Genomic DNA, 20,407 nt, shown 5'->3' on the forward strand with positions numbered 1-20,407 from the left:
ATGACTTCCAGTTGAGGCCCATCTATCCACCCTCCCTGTAAAACTTCTCCTCCTCCTGCCTTAGCTCATGGCTACAGCTACACCTGGAGCACAGGAGAGACTTTGCTTCCACAGCAAGACTTACTTTTCATTAGTTCCACTTCTGAAACACTTCTTGAATTTGTTTCTTCCTCTCTGTTTCACTGCCATTTTCCTCAATTCTAGCTCTTTTGTTTTTTACCTGCGTTTCTGCAAGAGCCACTTTAGTTCATTCTCTGCAGTGTAACCGATGTTTCAAAAAACAAATATCTGATCACACAACACCTCTGCTTAAAGATATCTAATACTTCCTCAATGAGTATAAAAATTACGTCCTAAATTTCTTCCTAATACACGTGCTGCCCTGTGTGGTCTGCCCCAATCTGTGGGCACTCCCCTTGCAGAGAACTGCAGGAGAGAGCCAGGATCCCCTAATACAGTAAAGGCCAAGGGTGGGTCCGTCCGTGGAGTGAATGCAAGCCAGGGTTCATGAAGAAGAGCCTGAGGCCAGAGAGGACATGTGAAAGGCCATAAACAGGAGATGAGAGTAAGAGACAGGAACTGGCAGGGGCCAGGTCAAACCACAAATGAGCAGAGAGGGCCCAGAAGGAAGGCTGCTGTGCGTGCTGGCCACTGACTATGTCTTGGTCAGCAGGAGGACTGGGCTGGCTGGGAAGCTGACGCCCTGCATGCCTCAGTTTTGACCTGTGGTTCCCTCTGCCTACTGCACCTTTCCCTACCTTGCCCTTCAGGCACACTGCTAGAGAGCCTCCAAGTTCTACAAGAGGCGCCACCTCTGAAGCCATATGTAAGACTAGGTACAGGATAGCTTCCTTGTAAATTCTTCCACTCTCGAGCTTCTAGACTACTGACTACGACCATCCTGCTTCATCAAGTGCCAACGAACTTCTAGACCAGCAGGGAAGTTGGCTGTGATCTTGTAAAGAGTCAAACTTGCAGTCAAGGCATGGGTCCTAACCCAGGTGTGCCAAGTACTAGTTGTAACTGCAAACAATGTCACTTAACCTTGTCATAACTGTGTCCTCTTGTGAGAAGGGAGACAAGTGCATCTAGCAACAGAGCTGTGTGATGTGAGGAACATCCTTTGATAATTTAAACCACTCCATAAAGATGTACTACTGGAGAATGACCTCTGCATGGTCTATATTAAACTAGTGCTACTATGTCCAACCTGCATAAGAAAACTGAATAAATTTAAGCAAAGTCTAGATTTAGTTCTTCTCTGTCCATTCTCTACGCTCCTTTCCATTTCCCAACTCTGAGCATTGAGGTGATCAGATGACTTCTGATTCCTTATTAACACTGACCATCCTCCTGTGCTTCACTACCTGCTGCTTATGGACACTTCTACCTGGAGATCTAATGCTACTCTTTCTCCAATTCCCAACCCACACTCTTCTTCCTCTATGAAGCACTTAACAATGCTTCCAGGGAGAATAATTTTCTTAACTCGTTAATACTTTTTCACCTATAACTCTCTTAAAGCATGTATCACATTCTACCTTTTACTGTAACTTTCTATGTTAATAAATTAACTTGTCTGCTACAATGTATGTAACAGAGAAAGAGGAAGTAACTCTTCAAGATAGGAGAATCCATGTAGTTGTACAGGAGGGAGAGAAGAGGTTATGAAGGAGAGAACCTAAAAAGACACAAGAGAAAAGGAATATTTCACTCAAGATTTAATGAGCAGCTGCTACAAAACAGACGGTAAGCTAGGCACAAGGGGTTCGGCAGAGAGAAAAACACACAAGATCCTGCCCTCACAGGCCTGCCACAGTCTAGCAAGACATGACTCAAACATGAAATTCCAGTGGGGCATGTACAATGTCAGGTACACACAGTGGGCTGTTCTGAGTGTGTGACTACCCAGTTGTGACACAAAAGACTAGTAGGTATTGACTAGCACAAGCGGCAGGATGCTTCCTAGGAAGGAGAAGAACACATGGTCTATATTATGAGCTTCGTCTCAGGCAAACCTGAGATGAGGGGCTGACAAAGCTGGAGACGCAGGTAGTACCTAGCTGACAGCATGCTGCGGCCTTGTTAAGGGTATTGTTACCACTCTAAGAGTTATGAAATTCAAGTACAGGGCTTCATTTCAGCATGCTGCACGACCAATAGTTTGGAAGGGGCAAAAGTATGTTCAGGAGGAGCTCTTAGAAATTACTGCAGGATCCAGACAAGAGACAGCTTGGACTAGGGTGGTAAGAGTCAGAGGACAGCTCAAAGAAACAAGACTTGGGAGAAACTGGTTATGAAAAAAGGAGAGAGAATTCCTAGATTTGTAATCTGTGTAACTAGATGAGATGGTGACACTCACAAGGCCAGGAACAATAAAAGGTTTGTGGGTCTTGAACTTGTTAAGATGCTTCTGGGAGATTCATGTGGCATTATCTGTAACACAGGGGAATGCCTATCTCACAAGGCCACGGGGAAGATTAAAGAGGTAACATATGTAATGCCTAGCACAGAAGCCCACACATCACAAGTGGTTAATCAACAGCGGCCCTCCATCAAAACCCTCAAGGGTTCTACAGTGCTGTCAGATTTAAGTCCAAATTCCCAGTGTGGCATTTAATTATCTTCACAATCTGGCTACAGTCTATCTTTTCCAATTTATTCTCCCTACTTCTCCCCTCAAGCCCCATGCTCCAGCCTACTGTTCTACCACTGTGCCCCAAGGTGATAGATCCAAACTTGACACCTTTAGTCCTCCCACAACCTCCAAGTTTTTGCCTAGTCAAAGCAAATTCCCCATTAAGGTCTGGCTCCAATTCTACCTGTTCCGGGAACTTCTCTCTGTACCTTAACACACAATGATCTCTCTCCTTCAAATTCCTAGAGTTCTCATCTGTAATAGTCATGTAACAATATCAAATATAGTATATCATGTGATTTTTCCCATGTATTATGTCCTACTTCCTAACTAAACTCCTAGGGTCCTGTTCTGTGTCCCTCACAGTGCCTTAACCACTGCAGGTAGTCAATAAATATTCAATAACAAGTCCATCAGTAGATACATTTTCAATCATCACACATTAGATTTGGGAGGGCACATCTACATACCTTTAAGATTTCAGGGTCTGAAACCATGGTTACTTGTTGCTTGATTTCAGGCTCCACATTCATGGGGTCTTCTTGTTTAACTCCAGGGTTTGTACACATAGGTGATTCTAGCTTAAATTCAGGGTCTGTACCTATAGGTAATTTTTGCTTGATTTCAGGGTGTGTACACATGGGAACTTCTTGCTTCAATTCAGGGTCAGCACACATGGGAACTTCATGCTTGGATTCAGGGTGTGTATATATGGGAGTTCCTTTCTTGGATTCAGGGTCTGTACACATGGGAACTTCTTGCTTGGATTCAGGGTCAGTACACACAGGAACTTCTTGCTTGGATTCAGGATCTGTACACATGGGAACTCCTTGCTTGGATTCAGGGTGTGTACACATGGAAACTTCTTGCTTGTATTCAGGGTCTGTACACATGAGAACTTCTTGCTTGGATTCTGGGTCTGTACACATGGATACTACCTGCTTGTCCAAAGTTATTACATCTTTGGGTTTTTGGAAAAACCATGGAGATTTCTGTCCTGGCAAAAGATATGATGCCACACCTTTATAAAAAAGCGCTTTGTTTGGTCCCAAAGGTAACATCTCTTCTAGCTTTTTCTCACCTTGATGCAAGTGAAGAACTTTAGATATGTGGTCTGCTACAGCTAAGATAATGTTGCCTTTTTTGTCAAAGTTCTCTTTTGCAGAGGTATAGGAAGACAAGCACTTGTACCGAAAGCTTTCAAACATGCCTTCTGGGATTATGTCATTGCCAAGTAGGCAGGCCAGAAGAGGAAGGTCTGCCAGCTTGAGATTTAGACTCTCACAGAGCTTCTCTCTACAGAGCATGATAGTATTGAGACTCTCCAGGCAGAGTTCACTAATTGAAAAGTAGGGAGAGGTATCATAAATTAAGTAGTCCGTGTCTTCTCCAAGAATCCCAAGACAGTTATTCTGGAGACCATAGGAAGCCACCTCATAGTCGGCCTCCCGTAACGAACACAGAGTTTCTTGACCTAGGGTCTTCAAAGCAAATCGCGTAAATATGGCCAGCCCTGAGGGGATGAAGAACATGTTTCTGCCGGGCTGCTCCTTGTGTGATTTGATGTAATGGAAAATCCTGGATATCTCCCTATTGTTCTTGAGTCTTCGTTTCACCCATTCATCTCTTTTATGCTGCTCCACCATGCCATCAAAGAAGAATATCAACCTGATGCCAACCGTTGTAAAAGTTGTAACAAATTCTCGCAAAGCAGAAAAGTATTCTCGCCATTGGCCGCCACAGATCCAAGATTCGGGGGTATACCAGTATCTGAGACAACACATGGCATCGACCACAATGGTAGGAGTACATCCAGGATGCTTGCTTCGGTGGTTCTCTGCCAGTTCTTTGAAATTTACTACCGTACATATATGTGGGCAGGTACTTCCCACAAATCCCTGCAAACCTCTCACACCCATAACTGAACTCCTGGAAAAGATGTGGAAAGGAAAACAAATGAGTAATTAAGGCATTATCACTAGATATATGGCATTTTTCAAAGCAAACACAATATTTAATATTCACTCTTTATTTCTAGAGAAACTTTGGTCACCAACATGATATGTAACATGATATACTGGTTGGGAATCTAAAGAGTTTTCAATGAAAACACACAAGGAACTTTACCTAAGTATAAGTTACTTCAGTTGGACTTTTACAAGGACAACAAAGTATAGCAATCTTTTAAGATTTTCACTAAGACTATTACACAAGAGATTTCTCAACCAAATTTAAAAACAAATTAAGCTCTCAAAGGAGTAATATTTCCCACCTAAGAACTCAAATAGAAGTTGATTTTGAAAACCTAAAACATAAATTGAACCATGCAACATGGATGTTTCTCAAAATAATTTTGCTGAGTGAAAGAAGCCAAACCAAAAATAAATACACACTGTATGATTCCATTGATATAAAATTCTAGTTCATGGAGAGTCGAGCTGATCTGTAGTGACAGAGAGCAGATTAATGGTTGTCTAGGGTTGGGGCAGGTGGGAGGGATTTACAAAGGGGAAACTTTTGGGGTGATGGATATGTTCACCACCTTGATTGTGGTGATGGTTTCACAGGTGAACACATGCTAAACCTCGTCAAATTCTACACTGTAGGTGTGTGCAGTTTACTGTATGTATGTTAAGTACACCTCAGAAAAGATGCTAGAAAACTACATAAATATTCACTATGCCAAGTGTTTATAACATTTGTGATGGTGACTGACTGACTTTGAATGGAAAACTGCCCATGCCAAAATGTAAAAACATGTAAAGTAGTAAAAGAGTTAGCATTCAAAATTTGGGGGAAAAAATCCAAGCAGAATACTTTACATAATAAGTAAGAAGTACTTATATATAATAAAAGATGTAATGTAAGACGTTCTTCAGACAGGTAACATGCATCAATGGTCAGAAAAAATTCTCCATGATAACATCTTTTATCTCAAAGGACTACTCTTTTCACTTTGGTTTTCTTTAAGAGTCATCAGGACTTTGTGTCCTTTGACAAAACAAAACAAAAAACCCTTATTATGCAAAAAAGCGACACAAGAATAAACGATGTCTCTCCTAGAACTGGACCGAGGGCAGTGGCCGCCAGCTGCCGAAGCATCAGTGCGCTCACTTCTCACCAGCAGGCAGTGGACAACTCCACACACACAATCTAGTCTTTAAAACAACCCTGATAGGTAAAATCCTAAGTTCTGTTTCACAAAGAAACTGTAAATAAATTAGTAGGCTGAAAAAAGGCACCCTCAAAGAGAATTTCCTGACTGCTAATGGATACTGGCCTCTAACAGGAGAATCTGAAGTTATCTGTTTAACAGCCATTACTATGAAAATATATAAAAACCGAGCGGACACAAATAGCACACATTTATGTTGAAATTTAGAGAAGCATTGCTCATTAAGTTATTAAATATAATGGAATATACAAATCTATATTACCCCAACCACTGTAGAGCCGACACTAGTATAGAGTTTATCTTGGGAACTTTATGATCATCTCCACTCTATGGTGGTTCTACAGTCTGGACCTCTGAGTGGGATCCTATGCCTACTAAGTTACCTCGTATTTCTGAAGGAGGTGGGTTTTCTTATGACATTCCAACACAGTAGGTAGGCACAGGCTTGGGAAGGGGGTGTAAGACACAGAAGAGTGGTGGGAATAGAGAGAACACAATGCTCAGACTTCACAGACTCTAGGCCATTATTCTGTGCTGAGGTTTAAGTCCAGCAGGCTTGTAAGGTTTGCTGAGGACGAGCGGACCAAAGGTAAATCTTACAAATGTGGAGTGTGACTCAGTTTCTATATTGTGAGAAGAGACTCCACTTCTTTCACCAGGCTCCATGCTGGGTGCTGAGAATCCCTTCCCACCAAGCTCACCAGCAGCCACTGGGAGTCCCAGTTAGTCACAGGATTGCTTAAGACGCACACGAAGCCAATACACACACAGAGATAAAGCTGGGAGAGTGAGCAAAATAGAACCCGCTGTCACTCCCTGCTCCCACACAGACGTGGGCCCCCATTTGTGCAGCAGCTCCGCCACATTTAGGTTGGCTGCCTTCCCTCACCAATAAAAAGGGATTTTTGTTTCAAGCATTTTTCTACTAAAACTGCAAGTGACAACACTGAGTTTCTCAAAACACTCTCCTCTTTATTTTGCAAGAAGTCAGGCTCAGCCTCTGCTTTGATTTTATTCAAATGTTTTTCCTCCTTTCTCACCCCAGTAGCAAAATGCTCACTATTTTAATTAAACGTGCACTGACTTTTCCTGTTTTTCACACTGCCAATTTCTCACATTTTGAATCACAAATTACCTCAGGAATGCTACGCTACAGTGTGCTGTTTTATGGCATTTACAAAGAAAAATCTGGATAGGCAGAATCTGGGACTTGTGACATCAGAAGATGCCTTCCGGTATTCAGCATATCTCAGGGCGTTGAACACGCACACCAGCCACCCATCGATGCCGTTAGCACGGTGTGAGATGAATGCTTAGGAAGGTAAAGTCTACGGATATTACCTTTTTAAATACCTTTTTTCTGGTTTCTTTAAGTCTTTTATTGCTAAGAGCACATACTAGGGTTTTTCATTCTCTAAAAGTAGTTTTCAGGATGATTGCAAAATATAGATACATAATTTCATTTATTCAACCTGTAAATTATACAGGAAATTTTCATAATTGTTTAGTAAGAAAACAGAAGTTATGTCTCATTAGGTAGGAGTCTTATTGCCCAAAATACAGTCTGGGAATCACTTCCATTCCTGCGGGCCTCCTCAGGGCAGATGACATCACTTGCTGTCATATCTCTAGCACACAGCCAGTGTCTGGCACATGAGGGGCCCAGTAAGTATTTGTGAATGAATGAATAAATAAGGCATCAAAGCACAGGTGTATAAAAAATCAGGAATCAACAAGTTTATAGACTCCAGTTGTGGGCAAAGAGTACAAAGTGGAGTCACTGCTCTCAAGTAGCCGACAAGCTGGTTTGGGAAACAAAACATCATACAGGACATTTTACGGAGGAGCAGCCAGCAGCTACACAAGTACAGCAGGACAGTATTACGCTGGAAGTGGCCTCACTCCTACCAATGGTTTCATCCTCCTCTTACAGCTAGACCAGTCCTAACGTACTGGCTTACTAGTAAATGGGGAAGTGGAGAGAAGAGGAAAAAGAAGTCCAGGAGCTCCTTCATTTACAATCTTTCAACTGACAAACACTCAGAGAAATGAAGAGTGGCATGTCTCAACAAAAACATATCAACCCTACCCACCACTGATAGAAGGAGGTCAGAGTACATGTCCAGTCACCTGGGACACAAGGCCAAATGGACTCATCAACAGCCCACAAGGACACTTCCCATGTGAAGAGCAGCATTCCAGAAGGACAACCAGTACCAGCAGTTATGGCCACCTTAAGGCACACCTAGCATCCCAATGGTGTCACAGCATAATTTTCAAAGGCTAAAAGATATCACTCATGAAAATATAAATTAAGGACAAAGCCTGTAAGATGAGAAACTGGTTCAGATGGCATTTGAAGAGCTGGAATTGACTTAAATAAGTTTTTTAAAGTTGGACACAAATCTGGTTAATGTCCTACAGAAAAATAAAACCATAACCTTTGAGCTTATCTTTATCAGAAAGAAATAATTTGTATCTTTACAAGAAAAAAATCTATAAATTAACATGTAATATCACAGGGTTTGGGCTCTAACCAAGAGTAAACAGCAGAGTCAGCAAGGTGCATTCTGTTAGAAAATCAAACCATTTTGGGTGGATCCATTAGGCAATGGCCCAGTATGACAGTGACAAAACATGCAGTCCTCTTTTTTCCTTGCTTCATTTCCAAGTTTTAGATAATTTTTCTTTAAATGGTAACAGCTGGCTGGGCCTAGGCCCTCTAAGTGAGGTCCCCTAATGGCTGAGTGTAGTATCTGGAATCCGCTCGCTCTTCTCTCTTCTCCTCCCCACTAACCCTACCTAAAAAGAGAAACTTACAGAGACCTCTTCGACACAGCAGGATAAGAACAGGGACTGAAAATTCCCAAAGATTACAATTTACCCCATGCCAGCACATGGGACAGTGTTTGCCCAATGTTTACTGATTATTTACGAATGCACAATCAGGTAAATAAATGAACCGAGGGTGGTTCCACTTAGGTTAGTCTCAATGCTTCAGAGGACCTCCACAGAGGACTCATTAAACTACTGACAAAGACGCTCTCCTTGGCCAAACTTTAGTCAGGCTCCTCAGCCCTCTTTTCGATTAAGGCTCGACCTTGGGCTTCCACATTGGTCCTTGCCAAGTCCAGTTTGAGCAAGAATCCTGCTGAGTCAGTTTAAAGAAAATCCCCCACCCTTGATATATGATCACCTCAAGATGTGATGCAATTCCTCATCCCTCACCCTTGATTCTCTCACAGACCCCCTCGCTCTGCTCGTTGGCTATAAATATCCAGAAATCTCTCTGTGTTTAGAGTTGAGCTCCATCTCTCTCCCCTGTTGCAACAATCTTGTATAAAGTCTGCCTTACTGTTTTAACAAGTGTCAGAATAATTTTTTTCTTTAATGCTGCCAACTCAAAGAAGCTTATTCAAATGAGAAATGGGAAGCCTGTAGTTATTACGATTACTTTAATACATCCAGGGACAAGTGTGCAGACTCAGGGTGCCCTGGAAGACCCTCCAGAACACAGTGTGGCCGTGACCACTGGTGTCAAGATTCAGAAAACTGGTGCATGGCAATGTACACACTCAGTGGTTGGTAGGTCGACCTCTTTTAGCTGTGTCCTAGGGAGAAGTAACAGAATGCTAGGCAGTATAGCATTGTTGATAAAAGGAAGGCTCTACAACAAAACTAAACTGATTCAAATTCTAACCTCCTCTTAATAGCAGTGAAACTTCAAGCAAGTTACTTCACTCTATAAGCTTCACTTGTCTGACCTGCAAAATGAGGTTTATAAGACCCACCTCATAAATTGTTGTGATGCAATTTTACATTATAAATTTATTAATAAAACATTTCTCATTCATTACCTAAAGTTTATTAAAATCAGCCCAGCACCAGTCAAAATTGTTAAATTATCTCAAAATTTAAAACATAGCCTTTTAAATTTTAGTGAAGTTTTATGATTTTTATAAGCTAGATTATTTTTTAATATCAGAAATGTATTCAATTGTGAGAACTTTTTTGATTAAAAAAATAGCCACATTCTTACCAGAAAATTCAGAGACAGCACAAAGGAAAAAAGCCACAGTCACGCGCCACATAATAACATTTCAGTCAACGACAGACTGCATATCTGACAGTGGTCCCATAAGATTAGGCCCATACAATCTAGGTGCATAGTGGACCATATCATCTAGGTATGTGTAAATACACTCTGTGATGTCCACACAAGGAAGAGATCACCTAACAATGCTTTTCTCAGCATCCCCATCTTCAAGCAACACATGACTGAACTCATAATCTCACCCTCCAAAGACAATGACTACAGCAAACAGAGTACATATTCCTAGTCTTTTCTCACTATTCATTCACTTTAAAAATGTGGATCATAATCTACTTTGTGTCTTAATTTATTATGAATATATTCCCCAACCATTGTAAACTTTCTCCTACCGTGTCATTTTTAATGGATGCACAATGTGGATAAAACATAACTTATTTAACTCTACTGTTGAACGCTTAAGTTACTTCTAATACTGCATGCCATAAATAGAACATGAATCACATCCACGTACATAAATCTTTGAGCACATCTTTGATCATTTCCTTGGGATAAATCTAAGACGTGAAATGGCTGAGTCACAGTAAAAACACATATTGGTAGTTTTTCTCCAACAAGGTTGTCCATTTGTAGTCATAACTCATCAATACTCAGTTGTCCTCAACAATAGCAGGTAGTTTTATCTGACCAGAAATATGGTTTATTTATCCAGTAATTACTTTTACATCACTCCCTACAGCAAACACTGAGCTATGAACAGGCAGACAGGGTCCTTGCCCTCCAGCAGCCTACACTCCAGTGGGAGAACATCCAACCAGCAACAATCCCTTGGGCATAACTGCAGGACAGAGACAGGGTAGAGAGCATAGGAATATTCAGCAGGAAGACCGAGCCCAGAGCTGGCATCCATCATGGCCGACCTGAGGAAAGGCATCTCAAGTAACACTTGATGAAAGGCAGGAAAGGCAGGCACAGCCAGATGGAGATGGGAGAGCAGGCAGCCAGGAGGCAAGAAGCAAGAGTAACAAGGAATGAAATGTCTGAAAAGTCCATAAAGTGTCATTTTTATTGTTAAATGGATGTTTCTAAAGTGCTTAAAATATCTGTTCTATTAAGTAGTTTAACCTGTAATTATTTATACCATAAATGTGTTCCTCAAACATAGAAAATGGAAAAAACCCCAAACCCTCAGTATAGCTAGAACCACTGCTGTAAGGGAAGAAGAGTGAGGAGAGATGAGGCTGCAATAGAGGGCCAGACAGCAAAGAGGCTTGCAAACCATCCACACACATTTACACTTCATCCCAAGGGAAATGTTCAAGGCTCTTAAGCAAGTGCATTTTAGAAACACTGCCCCGCCTACGTGGTGGAGAAGGATGGAGACAGGCAAGACTGCAGATAAATGTGGGGCTTTTGTGGACCCTGGTTGTTGTGGCTACCCAATATCCAAACACCTTCCCTATTTTGGAAGAACCTCAAGACTGGAAGGATGCAGAGTCCTCTTTCCTACTGCAAAAGACAAAGGAGGTAGAGAGACTCTCTTTTGCTCCCCCCACAGATATACAAAGGGCGTGAGACCTAAATCCCCACATTTGTTTGATAAACACTCATCTAGTGTTTATTGTGCTCCGGGCCCTGTGCTAGCAGCTGTGGATGCAGCAACAACGAACAAGACAAAGTCCTTGACTAAGATATGAATCTTCAAGGAGGAGGGTGAAGGCTCAGGGTCTATCAGAAAAGAAAACCTGGGGGTGTGCACACATATGTCAAAACAGATCAAGTTGCACACTTTAAATATGTGCAGTTCATTCTATAAGCCCCATAGCAGATATCCCCTCTGGTCCCACTGGCACATTATCAGTTTTGTTCAGACTCTATTGTAAAAGGCATGCTCTGCCAGCAAAGGAAGAGCTGGTTGCCTGGCAGCAGCCAGTAGTGTGTGCTCCGTGAAGTCACCTGCCTGAGGTCACAGACAGTAACAATAAAGCTGGGATTTGAACCCAATGCCTCCAAAGCCCATGTTCCCTTCACTAGGCCACACCACACACTATCTAACGCTGCTGCTGCTGCACTTCAGTGTGATCCAATCACTCACTACAGAACTACCCTGTAGGGCATGTCCTTAGCCCAGAGATGTCTCCTTCCTGAGGGCTTTCCCAATCACAGGGGCCCCAACAGAATGCTGGGCCCTTGGCCCACTGCAGCTCTACAGAACCTCTTAAAGGCCAATAAAGCACAGTGTGAAAACCACAGTCACCGAACACACAAGAGGAAAATATGCGTGTACCCATAAAAATGTACACCTCATTTATCCAGAATTCAGCATAAGAATCCAGCATAAATAAAGAAATTCATGGGTTAAAGCTAAAACAATTTATTCATGAGACTTCCTCAGGCTCTGATTTATCACCTATGGACTGTTTTTCTCTTCAGTGCTGACAATTAGCTCCTAAGCCCACAGGTATGGAAAGGGTATTTGAGGCAGGCATACGACAGCGGTAAGAACTGCTGACAGCTAATGCGTGGAAAGCAAGAGGGCAGAAAAACTTTAAAAAGCTGAAAGACATAAAAACTTCAAACAAATAATAGGGGAAACAGCTCAAGCCCTAACACTGTTTAAATCACAACATAAAAAATTATGTTTAAAATGTTCACTTGGGATCATTAGGGAAAGTTTGTATCACATTCAGCACATTCCATTAAGAAAGCAAGGAAATAATATATTTTCCAAAGATTTACATTCTAAATGGGAGATTTTGGTGCTTAATGGGCAAAAACCCAAAACTAAATTATCTAGAAAATTCTGTTCAAAAAGAATTACTTTCCTCTTGGAAATGGTTAGGCATTCCTAGTTGACAATGGTTTTATTGTAAATGACTTTACGATAATTTGCATGAATCCATACTGTGTTAATTCTTTGGGCTACAGTACTAATGGGAACAGTATTACACTGCACACTTTTATAGAACCTAGCATATATATGTGCATATGTGCAGCTACATAGATATACCAGTCCATGTTACTATAAATGTTCTACAATAAGAGCTGACTTAAATGGATTCTTTCCTAGTGAATAATACTTGTTTATAAGGAAAAGGATGCTCAGGAGCTGGCTTTTTTGGCCAGCAATGGCCCTGATTTACTGTCTGACTGAAGGCAAATCATTTAATCTCTTTGTACATCACTGATTTCCTTATTTGTAAAAATAAGATAATGATTTACCTCTCAATTTGGCGGATTTTAAACTACAGATCCTTCTCAACTTATGATGAGGTTACGTTCCGATAAACCCATCATAAGTTGAGAATATCAAGTCAAAAATGCATTTAAAACACCTAACCTACTGAACATCATAGCTTAGCCTAGCCTACCTTAAATGTCCTCAGAATGCTTACATTAGCCTATATTTGGGTAATATCATCTAATACAAAGCCTATTTTATAATAAAGTGTTGAATATCTCATGTCATTTATTGAATACTGTACTGAAAATGAGAAACAATGGTTGTATGGGCACAGAATCGTTGTATCCTACCACATATCGCTAGCCTGGGAAAAGATCAAAATTCAAAGTAGTTTCTACTGAATGCGTATCATTTTTGCACCGTCATAAATTTGAAAAATCTTAAATTAAATCATTCTAAGTTGGGGACCGTCGGCACTACTATAAAATTCTTTAGAAATATCTTCTTATATTTAGATAAATAATTTAAACCTTAAGTAACATGTTTTAAAACGCTGAAGATTTCCCCAGTAGAATATCTTACAAAGAAACAGATGTCTAAAAGCAAGTTAAAATAAAAAGTTACTTATACTTGTTCTAAAGCTCTATAAAAACAATTGATAGCATTAGGGTTGAAACTAATTTAAAAAAGAGGATGCAATTAAGCCCTCTGAATGAATTTCCAGTGTACAATCTTACTTTCCATGGAGATAAGAGTTGCTTTTATGATTTCAATTAAACGGACTTTCCTTCTACCATTAACCTTCTCTTGAAGGAGGTGGCAACCCAGCAGCGGAATAAATCAAACATATGCATTGTTGCAAATCGTCTGCCCACTGTGCTGAGCTGTCAGTCTCTGAGATCTCCCTGACACGAGGGCAAACTAAAGCCAGGTTACAGCAGGAATTTGATCAGCTCCATTCATTCATATTTTCTCTCTAAGCTCCAATAACAAGCACACACAAGAAAGAGTAGAAGGTGGAGAGGGGAAAGTCTGAAGGACAGGGGCACAAATACCAAGACAGCAGGATTTGACAAACAGCCAGTTTTGTAGGGATTCGAGTTGTGCAGGGCCTGAAGCTTATACAATGTGGGTCTCTTTTCTTAAAAAAGAATACAAAATTATAAACACAAGACCTCAAAGGTCCTTCTCAGTGCCTTGGAAGGGGCTCGTGACAGTGAGGAACCCTGAAGCATGAATTTCCTTAGCTTTATACAAAATCTGTCCCATAAATGACACCCCAATTCAGGTTAAGGGATGGGGCAGAACCTCAGAACACTGAAAACCACAAGCGACTTCAGACATTGCCTACTGCAGTCTTCTAGATGAGAAAACAGTAGGCCAGAAGTGACTAGACATTTCCATGTGCCTGAAAGATGAGGTGGTTAGAAACCACACAGAGAAAGTGGGAAGTAAGGTGCTCAAGAAATGGTATGTACAGACAGATGAGAAGTGCAGGACCTGACACAGCTACGGTGTTGTCGATGCTTTTCGTGAACACAACTAGGCAGGAAGACAAAGGGAATGGTGGGGTCAGGGGAGAAGCCACCACAGCGGAGCTCAGAGCTGGCAGGTGGCGACCGGGAAATCAAGGCACAGACAGCATGTGAAGGCTGTGGTGGTGCACAGCAGGTCGCTCCTAACAGCAAGGTGCAAACATGGCAGGTCGAAGAGCACGTGTAGATGGGAGGCCACGATCCAGCAATGACACAGAGGAGAGACAAAACAGAATGATGACACCAGACCCAGGGGTACTGAGGAAGGTATCTCAGTACTCAGTATGCAGCCGCAGACCAGATAGCGGAGTACATGTGGGGTGAGTGCTGAGGCAGCTGCTGCTGCAGGATGCTCCCCATTCCCGCTTCCCCCTCCCGGAGCCATCTGCTCACGCTCAGCCAGAAACGTGGACATCGCTGTAAGCGCCACCACCTCACTCCTATCCCATCAGACTGGCCCCAAATGCTCCCCACGACCGAGGCCAGGTCTTCAGGGCTGACCGTCTCTGTCCCGAAAGCCGCACATCTCCACAGGAACTGCAGTCATCGCACCACAGACCCCACCCGCGCAGACCGCCTGCTCACTGCGGCCCGAGCACTTGGCCTCCTGTCCAGATCCCCTCAGGCACCACTTCATGTCTAACGTCCCGAGCACATCAGACGGTCTAAACCCCGCGTCTGGACCTGCCGCTCCCTCCGCAGCACGAATGGCCTCCTGCCGCAACAACTCCCCACTGCCCCTTGCACAGAACTCAGCTCAGACCCCGCTATGGACCTGCCCCTGTGTGGACGCCTGCGGCCGGGTCCAACCTGGCTGACGGAGACAGTCAATTGCTCAGCCCCTGCTGTCCTCTGCGGGCGGCAAGCCCCTACTGTCCATCTTTCCCCTGCCCGTTCTGAGACCTCGCACTGCCAGTGTGGCCGCGGACAGGGCCCAGGGGGACCGGGGAGGCGGAGCGGGGGTCAGAGGACACCTCTGCAGGCAGCACTACAGCCATGCCCAAGCCAAGGACAACAGACAGAGGCCTCCCGAGGGAGGGTCGGGTCCCATGACACGGGGAGGGGGCTAGGCACAGCAACGGGGTCGGGGGTCAGGGGCATGAGGGGACAGGAGAGGGCCAGGTGCAGCACCAGGGTCGGGGGTCAAGGGTAGGGTGACAGGAGAGGACCAGGTGCAGCGCTGGGGTTGGGGGTCAGGGGTGTGAGGGGACAGGAGAGGGCCAGGTGAAGCGCTGGGGTCAGGGTCAGGGGCATGAGGGGACAGCAGAGGGACAGGTGCAGCACCGGGGTCAGGGGCATAAGAGAACAGGAGCGGGCCAGGTGCAGCGCTGGGGTTGGGGGTCCGGGGTGTGAGGGAACAGGAGAGGGCCAGGTGCAGCGCTGGGGTCGGGGGTCAGGGGTGTGAGGGGACAGGAGAGGGCCAGGTGCAGCACTGGGGTCAGGGGTCAAGGGTGGGATGACAGGAGAGGGCCAGGTGCAGTGCTGAGGTCAGGGGTCAGGGGTGTGAGGGGACAGGAGAGGGCCAGGTGCAGCGCTGGGGTTGGGGGTCAGGGGTGTGAGGGGCCAGGTGCAGCATCGGGGTCGGGGTCAGGGGTGTGAGGGGACAGGAGAGGGCTAGGTGCAGCCCCGGGGTCGGGGTCAGGGGTGTGGGGGGACAGGAAAGGGCCAGGTGCAGCGCTGGGGTTGGGGGTCAGGGGTGTGAGGGGCCAGGTGCAGCACCGGGGTCGGGGGTCAGGGGTGTGAGGGGACAGGAGAGGGCCAGGTGCAGCGCCGGGGTCGGGGGTCAGGGGTGTGAGGGGACAGGAGAGGGCCAGGTGCAGCGCTGGGTCGGGGGTCAGGAGTGTGAGGGGACAGGAGAGGGCCAGGTGCAGCACCGAGGTCGGGGGTCAAGGGTAGGGTGACAGGAGAGGGCCAGGTGCAGCGTCAGGGTCAGGGGCATGACGGGACAGGAGAAGGCCAGGTGCAGCGCTGGGGTCAGGGGTCAAGGGTGGGGTGACAGGAGAGGGCCAGGTGCAGCGCCGGAGTCGGGGGTCAGGGGCATGAGGGGACAGGAGAGGGCCAGGTGCAGTACTGGGGTTGGGGGTCGGGGCATGGTGGGACAGGAGAGAGCCAGGTGCAGCACCAGGGTCGGGGGTCAAGGGTGGGGTGACAGGAGAGGGCCAGGTGCAGCGCCGGGTCGGGGGTCAGGGGCGTGAGCGGACAGGAGAGGGCCAGGTGCAGCGCCGGGGTCGGGGGTCAAGGGTGGGGTGACAGGAGAGGGCCAGGGCGCAGTACCGGTGTCGGGGGTCGGGGGCTGACGTGACATGAGAGGGCCAGGTGCAGCTCCAAGGTCAGAGGTCAGAGGACAGAGATGACAGGAGAGGGCCAGGGCGCAGCGCTGGAGTCGGGGGCGTGGGGTGACAGGAGACGGCCAGGGAGCAGCACCCGGGTCGGGGACTGAGGCGACAGCAGAGGGACAGACGCAGCTCCGGGATCGAGGGTCAGGGGCTGAGGTAACAGGAGCGGCGGGGGGCGGCGGCGAGGCTGGCGCCGGGAGCGGGGCGGCGGGCACCCGCGAGGGCACAGAGCCGCTAGCGCCACCCGGCCGCGCAGGCTCCGAAGCCCGTCCCTACCTAGAGATACGCAGCACCGCCGGAGACGCGCAGCCGGCCCTCCGCCCGGTCTGGCCCCGCGCACTTCCGCTTCCGCTCGGACACTTCCGCTCGAGGGACCGCCCCCGCGCGGGGGCGAGGCACGCGCTGCCGGGCCCAGGAGTCTCAGGGGGAGTGAGGTGCGCAGGCGCAGCAGACCAACTGGCCGTGCAGGCGCCGGGGGTGCGAGGTGCGCAGGCGCCGCGCCCGTTGCCACGGAAACCGGGTCACCGGCAGGTGCTGTGCTGCCGGCACGTGGGGTCGTCGGCCGCTGTGTCTGACGCCAGGGTTCTGCGCAAGGACTCGTAGTGGCCAATGCCGGCTGGCTTAGGAGACTGTCAGCTGGTCCAGCGCCGGCTAAGCGAAAGGCTGTTGTTAGCATCCGAACACGCCCATCACCATCTGGAGCATGGCGGGGGGATGGGAATGCAGAGTGGCATGGGCTTACAGCCTGGGACCTTGGGCAAGTTACTGAACCTCTGTCCCCTTGGCTTCTTCCTCTGTGAAGTTGGGGTCATAATGGTCCTTCCCAGACCCAGCTTGGCCCATGGTCAACACTAAGTAAATAGTAGCTAATGCTGTGATGTTGGGGAGGACCATCTGTACTCTTGAGCCCAGGTCTTTTTAACTGGCAGGTTCGCCAGTCTGGAACGGAGTGGAAGAGTTCCGGGCCGAGGGAGAAACAAGGACGGGTGAGGATGCATACTGATTTAGAGGAATGTCAGCGCATGCAACGTCTGCAGGAGGGGCAGAGGCAGACAAAACTGACCAAGTGACCCTGATCATGCAGGGTCTTCGTCTCACGTTAAGCAGTTTGGACTCTGTTTGTAAGCCACTGTCTGGACCTTATTTCTGAAGCAGCTTTAAGATAGGTAAACTTCCCATTCGGGACGTGCTCCCTTGGGCGCGGAGGGAAGGCAGGCTTCAGATCACTTGCAGTTCCCAGGCCTCTAGCTGCAACACCACCCTTTTCTCTATGACCAGGAGAACATTTTGGTAGACAAATGTGATGACAGAATAACCTTGAAACCAATCTAACTTGCTTTTTAAGTAAATTATTGACAAACAATTATTAATAGTAACAAATTATGTAAGATGCATCTCAAAACCTATCTTTACATACAACATGTATTAGTAGGGCTGTTGTAAGCCCCAGGGAGCTAGAGGCTTCAGTCAGGGCTTCAGTAAAATGATCAAATATCCTTACTTCAGAGTCTTGCAAAGCACTAGACAGATGAAGCACTCCGAAAGCATTACCAAATTGAAGCGACACCATTTGTTTGTATTAAACAACTTAGGAAGGAATCTCTCCATTCAGCATACAAGGCTTTCATCTCCTGTTGATTTTTCTTTCTAAGTAAAATCAACAAGCAGTACTCGGTACCTATTACTGGTTAGGTGCCAAAGGGTGACACGAAGAAGTATGTGAAATGGTCTCGAGTCTGAAGGAATGCACATTGTGGCAAGGAGATAATGTGTGAACTGAGCCTGGAAGGAAGGGTAGAATCTGAGACAGGATTAGAAGAGGAAGGACTTTCAGCCAGAAGGAGAAAACCTGGGAAAGAGATGGAGGTAGAAATTCAGGTGGTGGAGGAAGGAACCAGGGATAGTGGACTTCAGGAGCAAGAGGCTGTCATGGATAACAGTGGAGACACCGGACCGGATTGTGGAGGTGGAGGGAGGCAGGCAACCGAAGCCCCTCTGATTGCCTTCCAGGAATCTTAGCACTTGGCAGTTCTCATCTACTCCACAGAGCTTCCAATAAGCATTCTGCCTCACTCCTGAATACACACAGATGACCAAGGGTCAACAGACATTTGAGGGAGACAGACAGAAAAAAGGGAAAAACAAAGTAGGAAGAAGAAAAGATAAAATCTTTATTATTTGCAGTCTCTGAAGATAGTATTACACCCTTGAAAGAAAATGAGAAAAGTATGTAAAAGAACATTCAGAAAATAAGAAAGAGCTCTTGAAAATTAAAAAAAGAAGTAAATTTAAAAGTTGATAAAAGAGAAGATAAATTTGATGATACTCAGGTAACAGAATACAAAGGAAAAGAGATGGAGAAAGAGAAAACATAAGAAAACTAGCAGATTAATCTAAAAAATTTGACATCTGAGAAATAGGAATTACAGGAAAGAGAATAGAGAAAATAAAAAGGAGGAAATTACTCAATATTTCAATTACTCAATTACTCAAATAATTCAAGAAAACTTCCCAGATCTAAAGACATGTTCTCATATTGAAAGGGCTCACCAAATGTCCAGCACAACAAAGCTAAAAAGATCCACAGCAAGGCACCTCATCACAAAACTTCAGCGATAAAGGAAAGATCTTAAAAAGTTTCCATGAGGAAAAATAGAAAGGTCACATTTAAGGGATTGGAAAGCAAAATGACATGGAAATTCTCAATAGAATCCCTGAGGCTGACATTCAATGGAGCATTAACTTTAAAATTCTGAAGAAAATAATTCTAACATGAAATTCTACTCTGAATCAAAATGTTAATTAAGTGTGAAGGTAGAATAAAGATATTTTCAGATATGCAGCTCAGAAACATTATCTACTCGGGCCGGCCAGGTGGTGTAGTGGTTAAGTTTGTACGCTCCCCTACTGAGGCCTGGGGTTCACAGGTTAGCATACTAGCAGCAGACATATACACTACCCATCAAGCCATGCTGTGGCAGGCATCCCACATACAAAATAGAGGAAGCTTGCCACAGATGTAGGCTCAGCAACAATCCTCCTCAAGCAAAAAGAGGAAGATTGGCAACAGATGTTAGCTCAGGGCCAATCTTACTCCAAAAAAAAACCCCAGCATGTATTATAAAAAATAAATATTATCAACTAAATACTTTATCTCAGAAATCTCCTGGAGGAAATTCTTCTCCAAAATTAAGACGTCAAGAAAGGAATACTTAGGACCCAGATAGCAAGGAATCTAAGTGAAGGGAGAGGAAGGAAGTCCCAGGACAAAAGCTGGAGACCGTCTAGGTTGGAGCAGGAGGCTTCCTGGAGACATATTTCCAGGAAAAAGTGAAACCAATGGAAAACCTATTTGAATATTTTAAAAGGATATCTTTAGAGATTGGTGACAATGATAAGTAAAAGGTACATAGAAAAGGCAATAAGCAAATAAATTAGGTAATTGTTGAATCCAATAAAGACAGAAATGTACAGGAAAGAAAATGTAA

The 20,407-nt window shown here is 45.2% G+C and overlaps 1 protein-coding gene across 11 annotated transcripts in view; it reads right to left on the reverse strand.

The window, feature by feature from the left end:
* FAM120B (family with sequence similarity 120 member B) overlaps positions 1-17,351 on the reverse strand; it is an 82,276-nt gene extending 64,925 nt beyond the window's left edge. For 8 of the 11 annotated variants that reach the window (XR_011504205.1, XM_070512324.1, XM_070512376.1 and 5 more), the window contains exons 1-2: positions 17,196-17,326; positions 3,109-4,567 (exon numbers count right to left, since the gene is read on the reverse strand). Coding sequence is in view for 10 of the 11 variants with exons in the window: in XM_070512324.1 (XP_070368425.1) it covers positions 3,109-4,557 (1,449 nt within the window). In the remaining variant the exon portion in view is untranslated. Of the gene's footprint in view, positions 1-3,108; positions 4,568-16,857 lie in introns of all 11 variants that reach the window. The other 3 variants (XM_044760839.2, XM_070512413.1, XM_070512174.1) reach the window with 3 other exon arrangements.
* Positions 17,352-20,407: the final 3,056 nt, after the last annotated feature.

Source organism: Equus asinus, chromosome 1 (genome assembly GCF_041296235.1).
Source record: "Equus asinus isolate D_3611 breed Donkey chromosome 1, EquAss-T2T_v2, whole genome shotgun sequence".
Taxonomy (NCBI): Eukaryota; Metazoa; Chordata; class Mammalia; order Perissodactyla; family Equidae; genus Equus; species Equus asinus.